The 26,596-nt window shown below is 38.0% G+C and overlaps 1 protein-coding gene across 8 annotated transcripts in view; it reads left to right on the forward strand.

Moving 5' to 3' along the window:
• NSD1 (nuclear receptor binding SET domain protein 1) overlaps nucleotides 1–26,596 on the forward strand; it is a 148,133-nt gene that overhangs the window by 101,251 nt on the left and 20,286 nt on the right. For all 8 annotated transcript variants that reach the window (XM_069591771.1, XM_069591766.1, XM_069591769.1 and 5 more), the window contains 6 exons: nucleotides 2,744–2,867; nucleotides 8,838–9,038; nucleotides 10,775–10,954; nucleotides 18,287–18,443; nucleotides 20,596–20,801; nucleotides 23,859–23,971. In XM_069591771.1, coding sequence (XP_069447872.1) covers nucleotides 2,744–2,867; nucleotides 8,838–9,038; nucleotides 10,775–10,954; nucleotides 18,287–18,443; nucleotides 20,596–20,801; nucleotides 23,859–23,971 — 981 coding nt within the window. The remainder of the gene's footprint in view (nucleotides 1–2,743; nucleotides 2,868–8,837; nucleotides 9,039–10,774; nucleotides 10,955–18,286; nucleotides 18,444–20,595; nucleotides 20,802–23,858; nucleotides 23,972–26,596) is intronic.

The following is a 26,596-nucleotide window of genomic DNA, read 5'->3' on the forward strand; positions in this document are numbered from 1 at the left end:
GATTGCATGCTTATCCTTTAAGAGAAATCGTTGTCTCCCATCTCTTGATGACTTAGTCATGGTTAGAATAAAAATTTCCTGCGATGATTCTGTTGGAATTACTTGTCTTCCTTAAGGCTTTAACTCTGCTCTCTCCCCACAAAAGGAGAAATGAAATAGTGTTGTCCCTGGGTAGATAACCTAAAGTTAAATCTGAGATGGCAGAGAATCTGTGGTTGCTCAGCCAGAGGTAATTTTGCTGCACTTCTCATGGTGTGAGAATCTTTGGGTTTCTAGGGAATTTTTCAAGGAGAATTTTCACTTCGAGATTTTCTTGGTCTGTTTTGTTTTGTTTGCTTAAGTAGTTATTACTACTTTAGTGAACCTACTGTTTGTATTTTTCTGTCTATTTAATAAGCATACAGCGTTTTTATTATTATATGTTGTGTCTTTACATTCACTTTTTGAATTCTGCATCATTTAGGTATCATAACAATCTCATATAAGATTTTATTATCATCATTTTTGTTGTTCAGTTGCCACGCCATCTCCAACTATTTCCAACCCCATGAACTGTAGCATACAGGTTGCAGTATCCTTCACCGTCTCCCAGAGTTTGCTCAGATTCATGTCCATTGAATCAGCGATGCCATCCAACCATCTCTTCCTCTGCCGCCCTCTTCTCTTTTTGCCTTCAGTCTTCCCCAGCATCAGAATCTTTTCCAGTGAGTCAGCTCTTCACATCAAATGGTCAAAGTATTGGAGCTTCAGCATCAGTACTTCAGTGAATATTCAGGGTAGATTTTTTGTAGCATTGAGTCCTTGTAGTCCAAGGGACTCTGAAGAGTCTTCTCTGGCACCATAATTCAAAAGCATCAATTCTTTAGCCCTCAGCCTTCTTTATGGTCCAGCTCTCACATCTGTACATGACTACTAGAAAGACCATAGCTTTGACTATATGAACCTTTGTTGGCAAAGTGATGTCTTTGCTTTTTAATACACGGTATAAGGAAATTGAGGCACCAAGTGTTAAATGACTTGCTTGTAGTCACTTTGTGGAGCCAGGATTCAAACCCAGGCAATCTGGGTTTTGAGCCTTAACTGCTATGTTGTCTTGCTTTTCTGTGAAATGTGACCCTATAATGTCAAATGCCTTTATTTTACTTGGGAATAGAGTCAATTAAATGGATGCTTTGGTTATATTCTGTTTTCACAGTATTAATTTATCCTTATAAATGCATTAAAACTTACATATAGAAAGTTGAAAATATTAGTGTCTTTTTCCCTCATTGAAACTTCTAAAAAATAAAATTACTCCAGGTATAAAATATTGTTATTATGGCCAATATAATTTCAACTCAGTTTGTCTCTTGTTGATGATATTCAGTCCTGCTTCTAGTGTTAGTCCTCAGAGACTTAAGCCCATCAAAACTGTCATATAATATAAGGTGTCATAACCCTGTGGTGCTGGTTTGTTTGGATCAGTCTTTGTTTCAGTCTGCTGTGCTTGTATACTTTCTTTATTGACAGCACTTTCTTTCATGTTCTGGTGTCCCAGTTGGAAAGATGAATTACATGGTCATCCCAATTAAAGGATTAGTCTGTAATATCTGGTTAATTTGAAAAATTTATTCTTCAGTACATAGTATACTTGAAGTTTTCCTGTTTGAGTGATGAAGGTGGATTTGTATGAATAGTAGATGATGGGAGGGCCAAACGTGATTCTGGCTCAGGATCTTTTGCAGTCCCCCTCTTAATTCCTGGCTGCCTCTGGCCCTTTATTCCCAAAGCTTTTCTCCTTGCTTGCTTATTTAAACTTTGATGTTAGGTGGCCAACACCTGTTCTGTTTCTTTAGGTTCTTGAAAATATTAGACTTGCCTAGCCATCTTTCCCCTTTTCTTGTCTTACAAAATAAGTATAAGACTTTTTTCATTTTTTGCATTTTTCTGCTGATATTACTATAGGGAAACAAGTAGAAAATCACTATGTGGGAAAATATTTAGAGGTGTAACAAATACTGGGAATTTCCAGAATTTTCATAACTCTTTAAATGTTTTCAAAGCAACAAAGTCAGATTTTTATTTCCTAAGATTCTGTTATCATTCACATCCTGTTTTAGATGAGCTTAATTTAGAAAGGTGATCTCTCTCATATGGTTTTTGATGTATCTCAAGGGTTGTTCAGATGTCAACCAGAGAGCCCTTCTGGACTGTTGTGACCCCAATCCAACTGGGCAGTATTTCTTGCTTGAATGATTGCAGTAGCCTCTTTGATTATCTCTGCTTCCCCTCTTCAGTTCATTTTTCATGTAATCATAGGGACCTGTGCTTAGATAAATACGTAACTTCAACCTTCCCTTGGTATAGCTCTCATTATAATGACACACCTTTGTAATTATAATAAAATCTGAAACTGTGCAATAATCTATAAGGCCACACAGCCTGACTCTTGTTTGTCTTTTTCTCATTTCTACCACTTCTAACTTTTGTTTGCTTTTGTCCAGTGATGTTGACTTTGTGATTCATAGCGTGCAATGGTTTTTCCTATCTGTGGGATCTTCATATCCTTAGAATGTAAGAATGATGGGAGCCAGGACCTTGTTGTTCCTGGCATAAAGGAGGTAATTAAATAGTAGCTGAATGAATGGTGGTATTTTTTGTTTCTGCCAAAGCTGCTTCTTAATTTTTGCTTTAATGAAGACTTTCTGCTTAGGATTTTTAAAACCTTTCTCTATAGAAAGATCTGTTTTCTTTTTCCTAACAGAACTGTGAGAAACTGGGTGAGCTGCTATTATGTGAGGCTCAGTGCTGTGGGGCTTTCCACTTGGAGTGCCTTGGATTAACTGAAATGCCCAGAGGAAAGTTTATCTGCAATGAATGTCGCACAGGTAAAGTAGATAGGTCTTCTTCCAAGGAAGTTTTGAGCTTTAAGTTTTGTAGGAAAAAATTGTTTATTAGAGACACTTTTTTGTGGTAATACTTAACTAATTCCTACAGACACAGAGATAGGTGCTGTGTGGTCTTTGCCCTCCAAAGAACTCAAAGTGGAAAATGAATGTATAGCATAACGTAATGCAAAAAGTGTTGTGAACATTAAAGTGCTGTGTGAACGAAGATGCACTAGTGCCAGAGAAGAAGGTATCTTAGTTTGGCCTTAAGAGAGAAGTAGAAATTGGTCTGTGGAGGAGAAGGATGGAAGGTCCAGTAAAGAAAGTGTAAACTATTTGGGGAATAGATAGCATAGTTCAGTATGTTTGGAGTTCTAGGTATTTTAGGGAGGAGGCGAGGCATAGGTAGTGATGAGGAGGACTTCTGGGTTACTGATGATATTTTATGTTTCTTGATCTGACTGGTAAGAAATGTATTCACTTCATGATTATTTGTGAACTTAAACAATTTTATTAACATATAATTAAGAAAGTGCACAAATTGTTTAACAAAAAAATGAGAAAGAGCTGTTTTGTGAGAGTTACAAGGTATATATGTCTATCGGGTCAGTAACTAGGAGTGGTCAGGTGAGACCTCATAGCTGTGCTAAAGAGATTGCTCTTTTTTTAGCATTATGAGATGTCATAGTATGAAAATAGTAAGAAAATAGGGCTGACAATAAAGATCTTATACGTCATTAAAACTGCAGGTGTGCATGATGCTGTGCAAATAGAAAGCATCTGTCGTATTGAGAAGAGGGCTAATAATAGTGCCTGGGGATACCCACTTAAATGTAGGTACCGAGGAGCTAGTCAACAAAGAATAGCCGTAGAGAGGCAGACGTGTCAGATAGACCAGGGAGGTTCTAGAGTGAAAAGGAGATCTGTTTTTGGAAGCAAGAGAGAGTGGCTTACTGAACCAGACTGAAAGATGAATGAATGGGTAGCAGTGTACACTATGTGTTACAGAAACTTAACTTCATTGGGAAAAAGAGCTGAAGGTAGGATGTTTTAGGGTCAGGAGGAAGAACGTCTTTAGTAGAATGAAGGTTGAGAATTGTGTAGGGAAATAAATTTCCATAATAAGAGGGGAAATTATTGATGGAGTACAGTCAGAGACAGGAGAGGATAGGCTTGAGGAGATGAAAAGATTAAAGAGGAATGTACCATGTAATTATGAGGAAGACAGACATTTTCCTTGACATGGTGAGAGTGGTGGGGGAGGTTTTGTAACTTTGCAACTTGAAGGAAAGAGTGTAGGCTTAGACTAGCCCTTGTAGAAAATAAGAGACAGAATTAACTGGTGTCTGTAAGTAGATGGCTATGTCAGATTGAGTTGTTTCATCTTTCTGCTACCACTTTCAGCAGGGTAGGAACAAAAATTGGAATACAAGAGAGTTGTGGGGTAATTTTGCCTTCTGCATAGTTGGGCTTTTGATCAGTTTGCACCATTAGAAAGATCTTTTTTTTTTATTATTTTGTTTTAACTTTCTGTTTTATATTGGAGTATAGTTGACTAACAATGTTGTGTTGACTAAGAATGTTGTGTTGTACAACACAGTGATTCACTTGTATCTATTTTTTAAAAATTCTTTTCCCATTTAGGTTGTTACATAATGTTGAGCAGGGCTCCCTGTACTATACAGTAGGTCCTTGTTGGTTATGTATTTCAGATATTGCACTCTATACGTGTCTATCTCAAACTCTCTAATTATCCCTACCCTGCTGGTAACCATAAGTTTTTTTTCCTCTTAAGTCTAAGAGTCTGTTTTGTAAATAAATTCACTTGTATTGTTTTTTGAAGATTCTGTGTATAAACACTGTCATACTGTATTTGTTTGTCTCTGTCTTCCTTAGTTTACTCAGTATGACAATCTCTAGGTCCATCCATGTTGCTGCAAATGGCAGTGTTTTGTTCTTTTTTAACAGTTGAGTAATATTCCATTTTTTATAGGCACCGCATCTTTATCTGTTTGTCTGTGGACATTTAGGTTGATTCCATATCTTGACTTGTAACAGTGCTGCAGTGAACACTGGGGTTCCTGTATCCTTTTGAACCTTGTTTTTCTCTGGATAATGCCCAGGAATGGGATTGCAGGATCGTGTGCTAGCTAAAAGTCATCTTTATTGAAGTTCAATTTGCCTACTATAAAATGTGCTTCTTTTAAATACATGTTTTGATAGGTTTGATAAAATGTATACACCCATGCAACCATGACGACAGTGAAGATTTAGAACATTACCATGATACCAGAAAGTTTCCTTGTGATCAGATCCAGTCAGTCTTTTTGCACCTCACTCCTTCACCCCCATCATCAATTTCAGGTTAAACAGTGATCTGCTTTCTGTTCATAACACATTAGATTTACCTTTTTTTAGAGTTTGTGTCCAGCTCACCATAATGAGACTCATCTGTGTTGATGTATGTATCAGTAATTCACTCTTCCTTAAAATAGTGTTATTGAGGTTTAATTGGTATATAGTAAACTACACAAAGTGTACATTTTGATAAGTTCTTTGTGTGTGTGTGTATGTGTACACACCTTTGAAACCATCCCTCTGTATAGTTATCTTGAGAGTCAACAACGTTGGTGTAAGTATTGAGAATTCATTCCTTTTTATTGCCAGTGGTATTCCATTGTTTGGATATAGCAGTTTGTTTATCCACTCATCTATTGATGTACCTTTTGATAGTTCTCAGGTCGGACTATTTTAAACAAAGCACTATGTATCCTTTGAATGGATGCATTTTGTTGTATTTTTATCTAAGAGCAGAATGGTGGTTTATATGGTCAGCTTTACTTTTTTTTTTTGGTCAGCTTTAGTTTTTAAGAAACATTCAGTCCTTGTACCATTTTGCTTCACAACAGCAATGGTTTTAATTCTGCCATATCTTCGTCAACACTTGGTAGTGTCAATCTTTTTTATTTAGCCATTTGATGATGAGTAGTGGTATTTCATTGTGGTTTTAATGTGCATTTCATGATGGATGATATTGCACATCTTTTTATGTGCTTAGTTTTCTGTCTTGAGGAAGAAAGAGTGCTCAAAGCTTTTTAAAAATTGGGTTTGGTTTTTTCTTTAATGTTGAGGTTAGTTTATCAAATTTTTGTTTTAATTGACTGATTAAATCTTTTTTTGGTTAAGAAATCTTGCTAAACACAGTGTTGAAAAGATTTTGTTCTGAAAAGTTTTATGATTTTAGGTTTCACATTTAGGTCTATAGTCTACGTTGAATTAAGTTTTTTATGTATTATGTAAGAGAGTTGTTTTATTTATTTATTTATCTATTATTGGCTGCTCTGGATCTTCATTGCTGTGTGTAGGCTTTGTCTGGTTGGTGCGAATGGGCGTCTGGGTATGGTGCGTGGGCTTCTCCTTGCCATGATTCCTCTTATTGTAGAACTCGGACTCTAGGGCTTGTGGGCTTCAGCAGTTGCAGCTCTCCGGCTCTAGAGCACGGGCTTAGTTGGCCTGCATTATGTGGAATCTTACGGACCAGGGATCGAATCCATGCCTCTTGCATTGGCAGGCAGATTCTTAACCACTGGACCATAGGGAAATCCAAGGTTATTATTTTTGAATGCAGAAAATTTTACCCTAGTTTTAGTAAAGGTGAATAGAGTAAGCATAAAGGAGTCATTTCTTATTTGGCTCACCCTGTTTTCCTATAATAGGATAAACACACCATAACTTAGGTTACTCCTCTTCAATATTGGCTGCCAGTTATTCAACATCAGGCAAGTAGAAAGCTTCTTTTCAAATACTTATTTAGATTTTTTCATAAAATCATTATTAGTTGGGTGATATCACTATAAAGATTTTAAGTACGTAATTTTAATATATTTCTATTTCCAGCAAGTGCCACAAGCAGGCTTCAAGTTCAAGTCTGTCTTGCCTCTCAAACCTGGACTGTTTCCTTTATATCATACTGCTTCTCAGTGAGAGGTAGATTTTTTTTTTTTCTGTCTAAATTTTTCATTACAGAATTCCTCACACATATATAGAAGTAGAGAGAAAACTATAAAAGTAAAAAGATTGAATGTACTCATCACTTAGCTTCAGTAATTACAACTTTTGGCCTCATTTTACTCAAAATACATTAAACTAGCATATTTTTTTAAAACTTAAATAATATCCAGTATAAATAGTAACTCCTGTGTGTCTTCAGCTACTCAGTCCCACTTTCAGATTTTCCCACTTTGTCTTTGAATATATTGTTCTATAGTGTTGTTTTGAATCAAGATCCAAATAAAGTCCCTGTATTTTATTTTTTAATAAAAAAATTCATCTCTTGAATTTCTCTTAGTCTACAACAGTACCATTCCCCTCACCCGATTTTTTTTTTTTTTTCCACAAGAGAAGTAGATGTTTTACTTAGTCCAGTAAAGTAAAAATGTATCCGCATATAATTGACACATTACTGACTGGGGGATTTTTGCAGAAGGTAATGCCCACGGTGTTACATTGTCTCCAGTCAATAATGTGTTAATATGAAAATGACTGAAATTTTTTCCATTCTTTTTTACTTGCCAGGTCTTCAAGCTCCAGTGTGTATCGACACTGACTACAGATCTCAGTTTGGGCTAGTCCCATTTTCAGTGCTTAGCATGCACCTGTGCTAAACCATACCTTACCTGTCACCCCTACATGACAAACCAAATAACTGCACATATTTGAGGGGCCCCCTCACCCACTGTTTTAGTATTCTTTATTTCTTGGAACAGTGATCATTTGTCTGCTGAGTTTTCCATATTCTAAATTTGGTTGATATATCCTTAATGTATCCTTTTAATTTGTTCATCTATCCTCCATATTTCCCAGAAACTTGTAGTTAGATCTGGAGACTGGGTTAGATGAGGTCAGTTTTCTTTTGGCAAGAGTACTTTGTGGGGGCTGTATACTTCCTATTACATCACATCAGCAAGCATGTATTAAAATTTCTACTTAATAGTAACACTAAGATTGTTCAGTGGGTTCATGTTGTCATCCTGACCAGTCTTATAATGTTCTTTACAGTGATATTATGATTTTAAATAAATACATATGTGATCTTTGTCCAGTTTCTGGTACAGAGGTCCTGAAACACTTGAAATTTCCTAAGTGATGAGAGCTATAAAGATGGTTTCCTTTTTTTTTCTTTTAATGTTAATGAGATGACTTTTGGATCTCCCTAAAGGATGGGAGCTGATTGCCAGGAGAGCCAATCATATGATTAAAGGGATTCATCTCCCCGTGACCTTTTTGGAGGGGAGAGTGCTAGAGGTTGGATTAGTCCTCAGTTGCCTGTGATCTAATCAATCATGCCTAAGTAATGTGGCCTCCATTGAACCTCAAAAGCATGGGGTTTGGAGAGCTTCTGGGTTGGTGAACACATAGAGATTAGGGGAATGTGATACGCTTAGAGAGAGCCTGGAAGCTCTGAGCCCTTTCCCCATACTTTATTCTGTGTATTTCTTTTATCTAGCTGTTCCTGAATTATATCCTTTTTTAGAAAACTGATGATCTAGTAAGTAAAATGATTTTCTGAGTTCTGTGAGCCACTAGAGCAAGATAATCGAACCCAGCAGTTGATTTATAGCCAATTGGTCAGAAGTACAGATGACAACCTTGTCTTAAAACTGGTATCTGAAAGAGTGGATGTGGAGGACAGTGTTACAGGACTGAACCCTTACTTAACCTGTGGAATCTGATATTACCTCCAAGTTGATAGTGTCAAAGTTGAGTTGAACTGTAGGATACCAGCTGGTGTCCGAGTTGCTTTGTGGTGTGGGCAACTTCCCACCCCCATCCCATGCTGGAATTTATGGTGTGGCAACCTTCCATCCCCACCCCATGCTGGAATTTCATGTTCACTAACTCTCCACCTAATGGGTTAACACTGAGTGAATCCTCGTGTTTTTTATTAATTTGTCTTTTTCTGTTTCCCAGGAATACATACCTGTTTTGTATGCAAGCAGAGTGGGGAAGATGTGAAAAGGTGCCTTCTGCCCTTATGTGGAAAGTTTTACCATGAAGAGTGCGTCCAGAAGTACCCACCCACCGTGATGCAAAACAAGGGCTTCCGGTGTTCCCTCCACATATGTACTACCTGTCACGCTGCCAATCCAGCCAGTGTTTCTGCGTCTAAAGGTATGTGTTTCTGGTGTGGGCCAATCTAATTACAGAACCTCAGCTTCACTGGCAGTGGATGTTTCTAGATGGAATCTATTATCTATCTTCATGGCGTCTAGCTTTTGTTAGTATACCAGCATACTCTCTGAGTTGCGTACTCTCTGAGAGGTCAGAGAGTAATAGACAAGTCTAGCAGCCACCACATTTTTACGTGTGCTTTACGGAGCCCTGGCATTATGTAGCAGCTTTAAACTATCTATATGTTCATGGTTGTGCTGGGTCTCCGTTGGCTTTGCACAGAACCTCTAGGCATTTCAGTGTGCAGGCTTCCCATTGCGGTGGCTTCTCTTGTTGCAGAGCCCAGGCTCTAGGAGCATGGGTGTCAGCAGTTGTGGCACATGGGCTCAGTGCTTGCAGCTCACATCCGCCAGAGTGCGGCCTCAGTAGTTGTGGAACGTGGGCTTAGTTGTTCCCTGCCATTTAGAATCTTCCCAGAACTAGGGATCAAATCTTTCCCTTGCATTGGCAGGTGAATTTTTATCCACTCTGCCACCAGGGAAGCCCAGTAAATACTGGGAACTCAAGTGACATTTAGTTTGTAAAGGTGTTCTGCTGGATGTCTTACATTTTTTGACTGCACCATGCAGCTTGTGGGATCTTAGTTTCCCAACCAGGGATTGAACTTGTGCCCTGGGGAGTGAACGTGCAGTGTCCTAACCACTGGACTGGTAGGGAATTCCCTCTGGTGGGTATCCTCCTCCATCAGAACAAAATGTATTCTTCTCCTGTGGGCCATGTATCTGTGGCTACCAGATGTGATATCATTCGGACATGATATAGGGAAGAATTTGTTTTGTGCTGATTGGTTTAATTTTTGAAAATGGAAATTCCTATCCTGAAAATTTTTTCGTCTGTCATAGTTAGGCTGAGAGCTGAGCTTTCCAAACTGTATGTGGGCACAGGTAAACTCAAGTTTCTAGATTCTTTCTGCTTAGTAATAGTGGGTCTCTTACTGATTTCACTGAAAGTCAAATACAGTGTCTCTACTATTAAATCCTTATTTGGCCAAAGAGCCTCCCTTCTCCCTATGGGGATTGAGCAGGAAACGTGCAGCAGTGTTGGCTATTCTTTTAAGCAGAGTGGCAGTACCTTCTGTAAGATGATTAACATGATTTCCTGGCCCTGTAGATACGGTAATGTTCTTGACCAAAATTGCAATTTAACCATCAGCTACTTTGCCCTTTTCAGTTGCTATTGCAGATTGCATTCAGGTGGCCTGGTAATGGTTTTTAGTTGGTAAAGTATGTTAGAAGATATATCTCAAGTGGGTTTGAGGTAGAGAGGTTCATTCATCTAAAATAATCACAGAGTAAAAGTCAACGCAAGCAGCCATTAATGTTTCTACCATCTGGTCTTTTAGTCTGACCGTATACACACATACCACCACCGTTTAGTCTGCAGCTGATTCCAGTTTCCGAAGAGTCAGGACAGTGGTTTGAGTAGAGCTTATCCTTGCTGAGGCAGGCTTGCTTACTGTTGTGGTGTCTTTGACTCCTCAAGGCTGTTTATTGTATGGTTTCCATCTCAGCTTTTTCATAGAGAATTGGGTATTTAAGATCTCTTGACCTAGTAGTGCTTCCATTTATTTATGTCATTTTCCCAGTGCTAGCAAATAGACTTGAATAACATTGCTTTTATACTTAATCTCTTTCTCTTTTGTCTCTCCCTGGTTTTTTGGCTTCTTGTATTTTTAGGTCGACTGATGCGCTGTGTCCGCTGCCCAGTGGCATACCATGCCAATGACTTTTGCCTGGCTGCTGGGTCAAAGATCCTTGCATCCAATAGCATCATCTGCCCTAATCACTTTACCCCGAGGCGTGGCTGCCGAAATCATGAGCATGTTAATGTTAGTTGGTGTTTTGTGTGCTCTGAAGGTAAGACCTAACTTGTTGATGTATGGATGGTGTAAAGAGAGATTTATTTAGCAGTGTTAAATAGCAACAAATATATAGTTTTCTTCACATTGCCACTAGAAACTGTATTGGGAAGTGATGTCCTGAATTACTGGTAACAGTACAGTGGTTTTGTTCCCTAATAGGGAGAGGTTTTATTTTTGTTATTTTGAATAATGATTTAGTTTTAACAAAATGATAAACAGTTGAAACAAAAAGATTAAGAGAAAAGGAACAAAGTCATTCTTGGAAAATTTGAGATATGGTCAAATGAAGAAATTTAGGGGATATAACGTACAATATGGTGACTGTAGTTAATGATACTATATTTTTGAAAGTTGCTGGGAAATCAGATCTTAAATTCACACACATTGCTTAAAATGGTAACTATTTGAAGTGTTTTTAATTTTTGGCTGTGCTGGGTCTTTGTTGCTGCATGCTGCGCTCTCCTGTGGTGCATGGGCTTCTCATTACAGTGGCTTCTCTTGTTGTGGAGCACAGGTTTAGTAGTTGCAGCGTGCAGACTCTAGAGCACACAGGTTTCAATAGTTGCGGCACATGGGGCTTAGTTGGCCCGCAACATGTGGAATCTTCCTGAACCAGGGATCAAGCCCGTGTCCCTGGTGCTGGCAAGTGGATTCTTAACCCCACACCACCAAGGAAGTCCGTGAGGTATTGAATGTGTTACCTAGTATTATTGTGGTAATCTTTTCACAGTATATATACATATCAAGTACATTTATGTTGTTCACTTTAAATGTACACAATATTATATGTTAATTGTATCTCAGTAAAGTTGGAGGCGAGTAAAAAATAAATTGGAAGTAAAAAAATAAAATAAGAAATTTTAAAAACCCTAAATAGCCCCAAGCCCTATATCAGAAAAAAAACATTGCTTAATATTAAGTCATAATATTCCAGACAGAGGTGCATATAAGTAGGTAGAAAGGGGCAGATGTTTGTTTAGAAATAGCTCTAGAAGATGGTGTTATGTAATTGTGTGTGGTTTTTTAAAAATTAATTTTATATTTAAAAGGGAATAAATAAGGGGTCGCACAGAGTCGGACACTACTGAAGCAACTTAGCAGCAGCAAATAAGGGGAAAGTAAAAGATTTTATGAACTTCTGTTAAATATTTCTTCACTATAACATACATTGCTACTGCTAACTGCTAAGTCGCTTCAGTTGTGTCCAACTCTGCTCGACCCCATAGACGGCAGCCCACCAGGCTCCCCCGTCCCTGGGATTTTCCAGGCAAGAACATTGGAGTGGGTTGCCATTTCCTTCTCCAGTGCATGAAAGTGAAAAGTGAAAGTGAAGTCGCACAGTTCATGCCTGACCCTCAGCGACCCCATGGACTGCAGCCTACCAGGCTCCTCCGTCCATGGGATTTTCCAGGCAAGAGTACTGGAATGGGGTGCCATTGCCTTCTCCGATAACATATATTAGTTTCTATAAAGTTTTCTATGAAGGAAAAATAAGTTTTCTGTCTTTATCTGTATCTCCCCTACATCCTCTACTTAAAACATACTTTCCCAATTTTCAGCAGAATCAATGTTATCCTTCTTAAACACAGCCTGATTTTTGCTAGTTATGTTAAGTGGAATATTTAGTACTCCACCAGTCTGTTTACTGTGGTGCTTATAGTTCTGAATTCCTTATTTCAATTTTTCTCTTAGTTGGCCAGACTTCTGAGAAGCACCCAGGAGGCCTTCATTTCTCTGCTTGAGACTGTTCAACTTTTATCTCTGTTCTAGAAGCACACATTGGGTTACTATAAGATTGTTGGCCGCTTGTTCTTTTTCTAAAACTTTTATGGATGTTACTCTACTATCTTTTAGTGTTGAGGGTGGTACCGATATCCTTTTATCTAGTTTTTTTATTTCCTTCTCAAACTGACTAAAATTTGTTGGTTAGTAAAAGCATCTGCCTGCAATGTGGGAGACCTGGGTTCAATCCCTGGGTCAGGAAGATCCCCTGGAGGAGGAAATGGCAACCCACTCCAGTATTCCTGCCTGGAGAATCCCATGGACAGAGGAGCCTGGTGGGCTACAGTCCATGGGGTCGCAAAGAGTCGGACATGACTGAGCAACTTCACTCATTCACTCAATTTGAGGGAAACAATTTTCTTGACTTTTGTATTTTTTAAGATCTACTTTCTGGTGATACAATTGCATGAAAATTTGACTGGTTGCCAATATTCTGAGGGACTAATTTTTAAGAGTCAGCATTTGTATTTGAATTAGCATCCCTTTTGAAAAGTTTGGATATACTAAAGAGTGCTAAAGACAAAAAAGGTTTTATGACTGCTTTATGTGATTGAAAATGGTCAATCAGGACTTTGTTGTTGTTGCTCTTAAGATTTATGTAACATGACTAGGGTTTGCATCAGAACATCCTTAAACTATGGTACTAATATAGAATAAATAAAACAATGTTAAATGCCATCATTTGGGTAGAAATGGAATTTTTATGTAGTTATGGATATTTTACTGCACAAAGGATTGTGCTGGATTTGGTTTTAGACATGTTAGCTTTTTGATTGTCTTACATAAAATTTCATGGTATCATACTTTATTTTTGGCTTTTTAATATCTATTCCTTATAAAATGGTGAACACTACTGCCTGTTTATCACTTATCTTTTTGCTTAGAAGAAAATAAAAGATAATTTTGGTATGTAATAGCATTTAAATACAACACTGTAGCATCCTGCTCTTGCATGAAAATAGACATCTGTCTGAGAGGCTGAAATGCAGGCTCCAAAAGTTTTCCATGTTTCATGAAAATGGGGAGATAAAACAGCTTTAGCATTAGACTGTTTTTAATTACATAAGTAGTATGAGATGGTTTCAAAAGTAATGTGGTTTCTGTGTGATGGCAGTCTTAAGTTGTGGCATAGTAATGAGTACCCAAGAAAACTTAGTAGCTATAGCAATGGCTCTGAAAATGTGAGCCATGAATCCTTGGGAAGTGGAGAGGACCCAGAGACACATTCAGAAGCCTTCATGACATCATAGCTCTTTTCATAATAATTCCTAGATGTTACTTGCCTTTTTTACTTTGTTGACATTTGCACTGGTGGTATATAGTAGTGAGTAAAACTACCAGCACCTTAGCACAAATCAAGGTGGTGGTGCTAAACTATACAAGTAAAAGCAGTAACTGTTCTGTGTCATTTACCCACTTGCAGTAAAAACATAGAAATTTCATGTAACAGTATCCTTGATTTTATTTATTTAGTTTTTTAAAATATTTATTTATTTGGCTGTGCTGGGTCTTAGTTGCAGCATGTGAGCTCTTTAGTTGCTGCATGCAGGATCTAGTTCACTGAACAGGGATCGAACCCAGGCCTCTTGCATTGGGACACAGAGGTTTAACCATTGGACCACCAGGGAAGTCCCACAATATCTTTGATTTTAAAAAGTAAGTAAAAATTATTAAATCTCAACTCAAACGTAGATGTGGTTTTAGGTATACATAAAGCAGTTCTGTTGCATACTGATCATGATCTAAAGTTAAGCATTCATGTAATAAGTTGCAATCTGAACTAGCTGCCTTGTTTGTGGAACACCATTTTTAGTCTTAAAAATTACCGAAAAACTGTGGCTCTTCATTCTTGGATATTTGTCAGATATTTTCTTGGAATGGATAAAAATGAGCATGTCAATTCAAGGGAAAACAACTGACGAAGTGTTGCCAGTGATAAAATTTGAGTTCTTTAGTGGAAATTAGAACTTTGGAAAACCTATACCTACTGACTCTGAGCTTAATGACTTCCTAGTATTTACCGATGAGATCATGGTGGCACTAATAAATGTGACATTTTAGTAGTATGTAATGAAACAGGTCAGTATATGGAAGGTCTGGGACTTCCCTGGTGGTCTGTTGGCCCCATGCTCTCAGTGCAGGGGCCCCAAATTCAATCCCTGTTGAGAGAACGAGGTCCCACGTGCCATAATTGAGAGTTTACATGCCACGGTGAAGATTGACGATCCAGTGTGCCACAACTAAGACTGTGTGCCAAAAAAAAAAAAAAGACTGTGTGCTGCCAATAAATAAATAGAAATAAGTACTAAAAATATTTGGAAGATCTACCAGACTCAGCAAACTAATATTTTCCATAGGACCAATGCATGATGTTAAAAACCAGTCATATGTAAAGGATCCATTCAAAGTGCAAGACAGATCAATGAATTTTAATGTAATAGTACTGAAAGTTTATTAATATAGTTTCACAGTTGACACTGACTGAGGTTTACCCTGTGAGGTTTTAGTGTATAGTATTAAAGAAGGAGAATTACAGTACTCCTTTTTCCAACTGTTCATCTGTGAGAGACCAGATTTTCTTCACCAGACCACATTTTGCAACAAATTCAAGTAAAAAAATATTTGCAAAAGTATGATGACCATTGACCAAAATCATCAAAAGGTCTGCAGATAATAAATGCTGAAGAGAATGTAGAGAAAAGGGAACTCTTCTACGCTGTTGGTGGAAATGTAAATTGGTGTACGGAGAACAGTATAGAATGTTTACTCAGTTGTGTCCGACTCTTTCTTACCCCATGGACTGTAACCCACCAGGCTCCTCTGTCCATGGACTTTTGCAGGCAAGAATACTGGAATGGGTTGCCATTTCTTTTTCCAGGGGATATTCCTGACCCAGTGATCAAACCTGGGTCTCCTAGCATTGCAGGCAGAGTCTTTACCTTCTGAGGCACGTTCCTTATGAAACGAAAAATAGAGTTAATCATATGATCCAGCAGTGCCACTCCTGGGCATATGTCCAAAAAAAGATGAAAACTCTAATTTGAAAAGATACATGCACCCCAGTATTCATAGCAGCACTATTCACAATCACCAAGTTATCCATAAAAGTGTTACTTAATGTTAACATAATAGGTTCATTGTTTCTTTTTAATGAATACTATTTTTAGCCCATATCAACAGAAGTTCACTGGGAATCTCCTTATTTTTCAAGATTATAACATGTTCCTGGAAGATTTTTCTACCAAGGCCATGTAATTGGCAAACTGTTTTGTTAAAAGGCCTGAGAACTTTTGATCCCATTATCTAAGATTATCCTGCTGTTACGAGACAAGGAAAGTGTAGTCTTAAGTCATTTTTTTTGTCCATGTATAGGAGAAAACTGAAGGTGGTTATCAGTGTTAGGGTAATAATATGGTAAATCATAAATTAGAAAGTAATCTATTACTAGAATTCAAGAAGTTATTTACACTTTATTTTCTTTTACCTTCATCCACCAAATATCACCTTTTCATCTTTTGGTTTCTTAAGATGGCTTATGTGATTTTCTTTCTTTTCTTCCTCTCTTTCTCCTATGTGTTTCCTTTACTCCCACCAGACAGACCCTCCTGCTTGTCTCCCATTCAGCACCCAGAGTAATCCTGTTAGTTGCTTTTCATATCCTCCCTTTGCTCATCCCATTATGTCCTTCAAAACTGTTGTGCTTGCCACCCTTGGCCTTTCTTCACTGGTTATTCTTCAATCCAGATTTTTTTCCGATGCCTTCTTTGAAGCCCTAACTCAAATGCCTTATCGCATATATTTTCTAGTTGTCATGAGTGTCAGGTGAACAAAAGGATTTTTTTTTTTTTGCTATCTTTTTTACAAAGGCCATTAATTGGCACATTGTTATTAAATTTTGACTCAGCAGATAAGTAAACAGAGAGAGGAATGTTACAGAGGGTATTCCATTATTGGGGTGGTTAAACTCATGTGACTCTGTGTCCTGTGCTGACTGTTTATCCCATCTACAAAATGTACAAGGATAGCCAAATATGACATTTGAGAGCATAGAGTACAGGCTTTATGTGTTAAACAAGTTCTGGAAACTTGTTTTGTAGCAACAGAACCTCTTATGAAATGAAGGCTTATTCTGAATCTGAACTCCAGTGTATAAAACAGGAGATTTTCTCTAGTCGAAGCCAGAGTTGGGTCTTAAGAGCACATTTCTGGCCACAACAAAACGAATGCCCCAAAACTTGTTTTATTGAGAAAAGGAAAGGCACAGTAGAAATCATTTGAGGATGGTGTCACAAAATTAAGTTTTTAATAGATTTTTATGTGGGAAAAGAAGCACAGTTAAATCAGGAAGATGCACATATATACCTTGCTTATGGCTTTCTCCTTCGTTATCTCTTCAGGATGAAACTTGGAATTACATGATTGAGTCTAGCGTGTTGGAACATGCTAGTTTCTGGCATGAGATAAATAAGGCATTTATTATATTGCTCATACGTGAAACCTCTTTACCTGAAATTCTTTATTATCTGTAACCATGATGTTTCAGATTCAGATATGTAAACTGAGTCACTTTGAGTAAAAATCTTTAAAGAAGTGAAAATTCATTCTCGTTGCAATGTATATAATTAATCTGGTATCTGGAAACTTAGCAGGAAAGGGGAGATATTATGTCTAACTGAATTTCAGACAAAAAATCATAGTAGTGCCTGTGATTTCTGTCACCAGTGAAAATCAGATATTATTATAGATATCTTCAAACCTTGTGCCCAGTCATTACTACTGCTAGATTTTATTTGTGTGTTACAGAGGACTGTATATAATTCTAATGTCTTGTTCTAACATTCTGATCATTTTATTCTATGTTCTTTTATTAATTTTATGCATTTATAAAGTTTATTCTGCAAAGGGCCCTTAAGGTGTGAGAGAACCCAACAAAAAATGATTAAAAAGTAACTTAAAGAAAGAGAAAGAACTGACCTTATAGAGACTACTAATGTACCAGACACTGTGAGGCAATTTATTTTCTTATTCAGTTCTCAGATAGAAATGATTATTTAGTGTTCATTGCAGAAAATACCTTACCATTGAAGACGTTAAAGTTTAGCAAGGAAAGTGAATTCCCCAGACTGATATATCTTAGAGTTCAAATCTGACATCACTTAAAGCTTGTGCTCTTTATACTCTGGTCATTGTGTATCATTAATATTTATTTATAATGTGTTGTCTTTTAATGAAGAGGAAGCAGTTGGGGAGGGGCAGGTTGTATACATACATGACTTTTAGGGATTTACTTCTGCCCTCATTGCCCTAACCTAATTTTGCCAGTAAGATCTCATGATTTGCTGTGACTCTTACCAGATCCCCAGGGGTATGGTTCAAGTACATTGGAGAGGGAATACTCTTATATAAAAGTCTTTGTAAATAACTAATTAAATTACTAAGCCCTTGGCTGCAAGATAATTGGTTAGGAACCGAGCAAAACCTATTTCAACTGGGCCCTGGTATGCAGCCTTGTTATTCTGAGTGCCAGATTTTTTGATTCCCGCAGGAGGCAGCCTTCTGTGTTGTGATTCTTGCCCTGCTGCTTTTCATCGTGAATGCCTGAACATTGATATCCCTGAAGGAAACTGGTATTGCAATGACTGTAAGGCAGGCAAAAAGCCACATTACAGAGAAATTGTCTGGGTAAAAGTTGGAAGATACAGGTGAGTAAGCGTGAAGGAGACTGACAGTTCTTTCACCAGCCTGTGTTTCTTGTGTTTAACTTTTAAAATAAATGGCCTAATTAAAGATGGTTTACCCACTCCCCCATTAACTTTCCATCATAAAAGAAAAAACTATATACTAAACTATATATCATCTGTAGAAGCTTTATTAATGAAAACAAACCCATAATATCACAAACAAGGAAGATGCATCGCTAACATTTTGGCATATTTACTTTCAGACACACCAATACATGCACCTTCAAAATAACTGACCTGTTGTTATTTGTACCCAGTTGTGTGTGTTGCTTTTTCTTTTTAAAAGTACTTATATTGCATATTGTTGATGTTTGGTCACTAAGTCATGTCCAGCTCTTTGTGACCCCATGAACTGCAGTACGCCTGGCTTCCCTGTCCTTCCCTATCTCCTAGAGTTTGCTCAGACTCATGTTCATTGAGTTGGTGATGCCATCCAATCATCTCATCCTCTGTCATCCCCTTCTCCTCCTACCTTCAATCTTTCCCAGCATCATTGTCTTTTCAAGTGAATTGGCTCTTTGCATCAAGTGGCCAAAGTTTTGAAGCTTCAGTATCAGTCCTTCCAGTGAATATTCAGAGTTGATTTCCTTTAGGGTTGACTTGTTTGATCTCCTTGCAGTCCACAGGACTCTCCAGAGTCTTCTCCAGCACCACGTTTGAAAGCATCAGTTCTTCAATGCTCAGCCTTCTAATGGTTCAACTCTTTTATCTGTACATGACTACTGAAAAAAGCATAGCTTTGACTATATGGACTTTTGCTGGCAAAGTGATGTCTCTGCTTTTTAATAGCTGTCTAGATTTGTCATAGATTTTCTTCCAAGGAACAAGTGTTCCTTAATTTTGTGGCTGCCGTCTTTTGGAGCCCAAGAAAAGAAAATTTGTCACTGTTTCCACTTTTTTGCCCTCTATTTGCCATGAAGTGATGGGACTGGATGCTATGATCTTCTTTTTTGAATGTTGAGTTTTAAGCCAGCTTTTTCAGTCTCCTCTTTCACCCACATTAAAAGGCTCTTTAGTTCCTCTTCATTTTCTGCCATTAAGGTGCTATCATTTACATATCTGAGGTTGTTGATTTTTCTCCCAGCTATCTTGATTCCAGCTTGTGAGTCATCCAGCCCGGAATTTCACATGATGTTGAGTGCACAAAAAATATTATAACATGCATGGTTTCAAGGAAGTGCTTGTGTGTGCCTCCCATTTTAAAAAGCTTGCACCTTTGAGGTTCCCTCTCTGCCCCTATCTGAATCTTCTCTCCCCATTCCTAGAAGTAACTGCAGTACTTCATTTTGTGTTTTTTCTTTGCCTGACTGCATACATTTACCATATGTGTGTTTGATTCTATATGCTTTAGTTCTTTATATAAAGGAATTGTTGGTATATTTTCTTGCAGTATGTTTTTTTATGTGTTCTTTTGCTCCTTAGATATTATGATTAGTGCAGTGCTCCAGTTCATTCATATTTCACTATTCCAGAGTGTTCCTTTATGTTTACATGCAGTGTGGTATATTTATTTATTTATTTATTCTCATGTTTGAACTATGAACATTTTGTCAGTGTTTCTTGGTATATATGCACGGGAGTTTATTCACCATATTCTCACAGTAGAATAGCATTGTCTTCCTAAAGATTGTTGTTGTAATTTATATGCTTGCTTTGCCAAGCTGATGGGGGTGGGGTATTATTTTGGGTGTTCCATTTTTGTATATTTCTAGAAATTTTTCAAAGTTGCCCTCTTTAAAGGCCAATTTATAGTTTGTTGTATAGTGTCCCACAGCTACTTCCATCATTCCCTTAATGTTGAATATTTAAATTGTTTACAGATTTTCATTCTTTCAGATTCTTTAGTGAACACTATAGTTGTAAAGTTTTGTCCATGTCTCTAATTGCTTCCTTTTATACATTCCTTGACGTAGAACAGCAGAGTGAGGACGTATGTTTGGGTCTGTTAGCATGTGCTTGAGGGTGGCCTCTCCAGGCTTTTGGCATATACTGGGTCAGACATTTAGTAGGTTAGGGAGACATTGCTATTCTTTATTCCTCTCTCCAAAGTAGGATTCTTTTTAGTGCCTTGCAGCCTTCTAGAGGTTTTCTTCCTTGTTTTCACATTTCCCAGGTGGTGGCCAGCTGAGATCTGCCATCCTCGAGCTGTACCTTCCAATATTGACAAGATGAGACATGATGTAGGCGAGTTCCCTGTGCTCTTCTTTGGGTCTAATGACTATCTGTGGACTCACCAGGCCCGAGTCTTTCCCTACATGGAGGGGGATGTGAGCAGCAAGGATAAGATGGGCAAAGGAGTCGACGGGACATATAAAAAAGGTAACTTTATCCTTTTTGTTTCTTGGGCCAACATTAGATCTCTGTTGCCTGAGTATCTGCTCTCTGTTTGAATTAAATGTTTTAGAATTTATATACAGTCTATTAGCAGCTGTGTTCTACTCTCTGGAGCAGTATGTGGCTGCAGCTATAGAATTTGGCAGACAGGTTGACCCATGTAAATCAGTATTTTTGAAGCTAACCTTTACTCAACTAGAATTTCCTTAAGGGATGTTTCTTATCAGTTCCGTTTTAATAGCATCCCATCAAATAAGTACTGGAGCTTTCGAACTGTTTCATAGAATAAATATTTAAATTTGCTTGCCAAGGACCAGAAGCATCTATAGCAGAGCCACATTTGTTCCAAGGAGAGTTGTTTTTTTGTTTTTTTTGAAGTTAAGAAGAAATAAAATTCAACCAAAATTATAGAACAATATAAGATAGTGAAAGCACATAAATGTTCTAAATCAGAGTTTTTTTCTATGCTGGCCTAGCAGTGAATGAGAAGGGGCTGTTTTGAGGCCAGGAGGGTCTGACAGCGATATCTCTCCCTATGTAATGAATTAAAGTTGCTTTGAGAATTCAGTGAGGTAATATAAAAATCAGCCTGCAATGCATATAGTTGGTTTCCCATCAGTGATAATTAGCTTCTTCCTTTAGCTGTCCTTTGAAAAGCAATACAGATATCTCTTATTATTTGAATATGTTTGGACAGTGATGTGTAGTATTTTTTCTGCATAGTGAGGTGAAGAGATTCCAAGCAGGTAGAACTTCTTAGATGGAGAATGAAGATGATGTACATAAGGAACAAGTTTGACAGAAGTTTGTTTGCCTCATGTTATTTCAAGGGTCCTCACTTACCTGTTGGAGTGTGCTTTCTGTGCAGATATGGGCTATCAGTGCTAATACTATAGGAGTTTCAGTCTTGAGCCTTAGACTCTCAGGCGGTCAAGGACCAAGTGACCAACATCTTTGCCTGTATAGAGCTAGCCACCATCAAGGCTAGGGGTGAAGTTGGAGTGTAGGAAATATTGCAAATCTGAGCTGGCTGAAGCTCTGTGATCTGCTCTCTATGCCTTGAACTTCGGCTGGCTGGATGACTCTGCGTTTAAGGAACACATGGTTTTTTGGGAGAACACAGTCAAATGGTTGTTCTTTGAGAGTGTTGTAGCAGCTGGTGATGGACAGAGAGGCCTGGCGTGCTGCGATTCATGGGTCGCAAAGAGTCGGATACGACTGAGCAACTGAACTGAACTGAATGCTGTGGGAGCCAACCAAGAGGACGCAAAACAGTGCTGAGGATGACAGTATGGAAGTCATGGATGATTCTTTCTTAAGTGATGCTTTCAAGATAATTACCATTTTTTGTTTGCCAGTCCCTGTTCAAAGTTTGATTTCCCACTTTAAATCTTTGAGGCAACCCTATAAGTTAGATGCTATTATCTTTATTTTCTAATGAGGAAACTGAGGCACATAAAAGTTAAATTGGAAAAATTCTCTGGTGATTAGGAAAACGTGTTTTCACTGCTGAGGGGCCAGATTCAGTGTCTGGTCAGGGAACTAAGATCCTACAAGCTACATGGCGTGGCCAAAAGGAAGTGTAATTTGTTGCCCAAAGTCCCTGTGCCAGTAAGTGATATGGGAAGGTTTCATACTCCAGTTGGACCCTAGAATCCGAACTCTTAACCACTACACTGACTGTGAAGAAGTTAACTTAAGATGTAACAGGAAGACAGCGTATGTAAAAGTGCACCTTGAGACTAACATGATGAGTTAGTGATCTCTAAGTATTTGGTAGAGTTTAAGCATAGGGTTGAGTGAGTCAGAACAGAGTTTTATAAGTCTCAGTCTGAGTAGAATTTCAGGAACATGGAAAGTGAGAGGCTATATGGCCAGAAATGTCAATGAGATGGCTGTTTTAGTAGTTTGAAGCAGAGATGACATGACTGTCACAGGGACTAGTCTGTGGGGTGGAGAGGATGATGGGTATTTAGCTTTTTCAGATTATTTAGACAGTAAGTAGATCAGCTGGATGGTAATGAGGAAATGGAGAAAGAAGGGGTGAATCAGAGGGAAGATATTCTTTTATTGTTTTGAGAGATCATGGGGAGAGCGACAGAGAGGAAACTGGGAAATTTTGGAATCCTTTTCAGAGTTTTTAACCTGAATCAAGCGTGATTGATTAAAATTTTAAGTGGAGAAGAATGAGATTCTGAGGATTTTTGTTGGACTTTTCAGATACTCCAGTCTTTTAAAAATATGAAAGTGCAGGGCTGGATGAAGATGAGCTGTGAAGATCTATCTTTGTGTTAGGGTTGTGTGTGTGTGTTTTAGTCACTCAGTCGTGTCTGACTCTTTGTGGCCCCATGGACTGCAGCCTGCCAGGCTCCTCTGTCTATGGCATTCTCCAGGCAAGAATACTGGAGTGGGTTGCCATGCCGTCCTCCAAAGGATCTTCACTACTCAGGGATCAAACCTGAGCCTCTTCTCTCTCCTGCATTGCCAGGCGGGTTCTTTACCACTTTTCCCACCTGGGAAGCTGTATTAGGATAATCACTGATATTTACAGAACGGGTTTTAGAAGAAGAGTAGGCTAGGTGTTCCAGAGAATAGACAGGAAGAAAAAGAAAACTTCAAGTTTCATTTCTTCCAAAGGAACACAGTATGTTTTCTGGACCACCTATGAGGCACGTTATTTGTGGAAGCAGAAAATTGGTGTCTGAGGAAAAGAATTAGGCTTCTAGGCAGTGACATTGCTTAGTGGATGCAGCTTGGTTGTTGTTAGGAGATATTATATGTGAGCTTTTTCAGATTATTTAGCTATGTTTTGTTTTAAATTTTTCTCTGAAACTGGTAGTCCATATAGGGCTATTGAGTAATGTATAGTGTTTTATTTTAATGCCATATATGAATACCCTGGGGACTATGCCTTAATTGAAAATAGAAATTGTATGTATGTCTTAGATTTTTGTCTAAAACATGAATTTTCTCCAACTTATAATGGAGAAAAGGCAAAATAACTCTACCCAGAGAAAAAGTGACTGTGCTGTGTTTTCTTAGCTCTTCAGGAAGCTGCAGCAAGGTTTGAGGAGTTGAAGGCCCAAAAAGAGCTAAGACAGCTCCAGGAAGATCGAAAGAATGATAAGAAGCCACCACCATACAAACATATAAAGGTGAGAACAGACTTCAGGAGAGACCACGTGATAGCTTGCTGGCTTCCCACTATGTTCATGGTGAGAACTGGAAGCACAAGCACAGCTGCTTTTAGGTAGAGGCATGAGCTTAAAGGAATACAAGAAGAAAGTGCCAGAGCACCATTTTTAGCACACTGTTTGTAATAATACTTTATAAAACCAGTTATCTGATGATACTGTTTTATTGTTGCTTTGAAAAGTCTTCATAAAGTGAATGGAATAGATTCTGTTCACAGTCAACATCTTGTGGTTTGAATGGCAGGTACCAAAGAGCCGTGATAAAAAATGAGAAACAGCTCTGAGATAGTGTGAATAATACACATGATAATTTCTTCTGGTAGTAGCTGATACTAAAGATATTTTAGGTGACTAGTATGACTAGAATTCCCAAAGTCACGAGAATTCTTGTTAAGTGTACTTAGCTATGCTAGTCTACTTGGTGAAAGAGTCATTGTCATTTATCATCTGGGTCTGGTAGACCTTTTGTATTTGTATATTGTTAAGTCATTTTTATAAAGAATTTACAGAGGTAAAAATAAAGGAATAGTGAGGAACAAACTTATTAGAAATCTTAGTGAAGTATTTTGAAGTGAAATGAAGTCGCTCAGTCATGTCCGACGCTTTGTGACCCCATGGACTGTAGCCTATCAGGCTCCTCAGTCCATGGGATTTTCCAGGCAAGAGTACTAGAGTGGGTTGCCATTTCCTTCTCCAGGGGATCTTCCTGACCCAGGGATCGAACCTGGGTCTACCGGTAGGCAGACGCTTTACCATCTGAGCTACCAGGGAAGCCCAGTGAAGTATTTAGTAAGTACTAAAACATCCTTTTGAAAACCTTTTAACCAAGTTAGTTTTGGTGCTCAAATATCAGACCACATGAAGGAATACTGTAAGCTCTATTAACAAAATGAAATTGCCCAAGTTCTTGTTGTGAAATGTTTGTCATTCCTGGATAAGACATCCATATATATTTATTTTTGTCATTGGTAACGAATAAGTTGCGTATTCATTGATTTTTTTTTTTTTTGAGTGTCTGAAATCTGAAGTTTTCACTTAGAGATCAATTTCACCACCATTTTTAGAATCTAGTGTGTTTAAGTGTCCCAGATATTCTGTGGGACATTCTTAAACTAAAAAACTATGTTATTTATCTGAAATTCAAATTCAGTTGGGTGTCCTAGATTTTTACCTGCCAAGTCAAACAATCCCACTAAAGGTATACTGAAAGATATTATCTCCCATCTTCTCTGCTTTCTAGAAAGATAGTACTTTGAGTAATGCAGTGCAGAAACTAAACTGTGCCTGTTTCACTGTTGCATCAAGCCTTTATGATTCTCTCATTCTTCCACTTTCTTATTTTTGTCCTTTTTAGAATAGCTGGGAATCATCGAGTAACAAAATGGGGTGATGAAATAGTAAAGAATTATGAGATACAGGAAAAGGAAACACTAAACATTTAGTGTTTAGAACACTGAAATTCCATAATGAAGCTTAGATTTATAAAAGAGTGTAATGGATCTGCCTGGTAGTATGCAATATAGAATGAGTTAAAATATCAGTCCTTACAAATAGTTAAACTGTTGGAAAAGAAAAAAGAAACAAAACTTAAAATAGCATAGACTGAGAGTTAAATGGAGTTAATTGTTCGTGGAGACATAACACTGAATTGTAGTTCATCCTCAAAAACAGGGAAAGTAATTCCTGTTTCCACAGTCATAGATGTCACACGTAACAGAAGTTAGGCACTTCAGGGTAGCTTGTCAACTATATTGAACCTGAGTATTCAGAGACCAACTAATGTCCTGTGTGTGATCTAGTCATAAATTTAGTCACTACCTTCTTTCCTCCACCTTTAAAACAAAGATGTATTTCTAGGGATAAGATTAAACCAATGGTTGGTAAACTATAGTTCCAACTCTGGCCTACCATGCATGGTCCAGAAGAACTTTTTTTTTCCAAAGAGTTTTTTCTAACACATGAAGATTTTATGAAATTCAAATATTAATGTCCATAATTAAAGCTTTATTGGCACACAGCCATGCTTGTTCCTGTACGCGTGGTCTATTTCTTCTTTGGAGCTACAGTGACAGTTGAGCAACATGCACCAGAGATCTATGTCCTGAAAACATAAAACATTTACTATCTGACCCTTTACAGAAAAGGTTTGTCAATCCCTGGCCCAGAGTGAGTGTAAATCTACAATTATATATCTGTGCTGTTCCTACTTAACCATGTGTGGGGTTTTGTTCTTGCTTTATGTTATGTTAGGCAAGAAACATAATTGGGGATTAGTATCAGTTTAGATCAGATGTCAAGGAAGAATGATTGAAACATACCTTTATGTAGAAAAAAGGGGTAGAATGCAACTATTTTGGACGGGGAGTCTTAGGTAAAGATAACCTTGAATCAAGGTGAATATTCAGATGGCCCTATTTGGGACCAGGTGATTGAGCTAAGCCCTGGTCTGCTACCTTGGAGTTTGCCTTAGTAGGTCTGTGACTTGCAGTGGCATGGGGTGAGAGTGCTCCTCCATTGACAAGCATTTACCAGTATTTTGAAGAAGGTGGGAAGAGATCTGGCAGTGAGACTCGCTGTCATTTTAAG

This window comes from Ovis canadensis, chromosome 5 (assembly GCF_042477335.2).
Source record: "Ovis canadensis isolate MfBH-ARS-UI-01 breed Bighorn chromosome 5, ARS-UI_OviCan_v2, whole genome shotgun sequence".
In the NCBI taxonomy this organism is placed as follows: domain Eukaryota; kingdom Metazoa; phylum Chordata; class Mammalia; order Artiodactyla; family Bovidae; genus Ovis; species Ovis canadensis.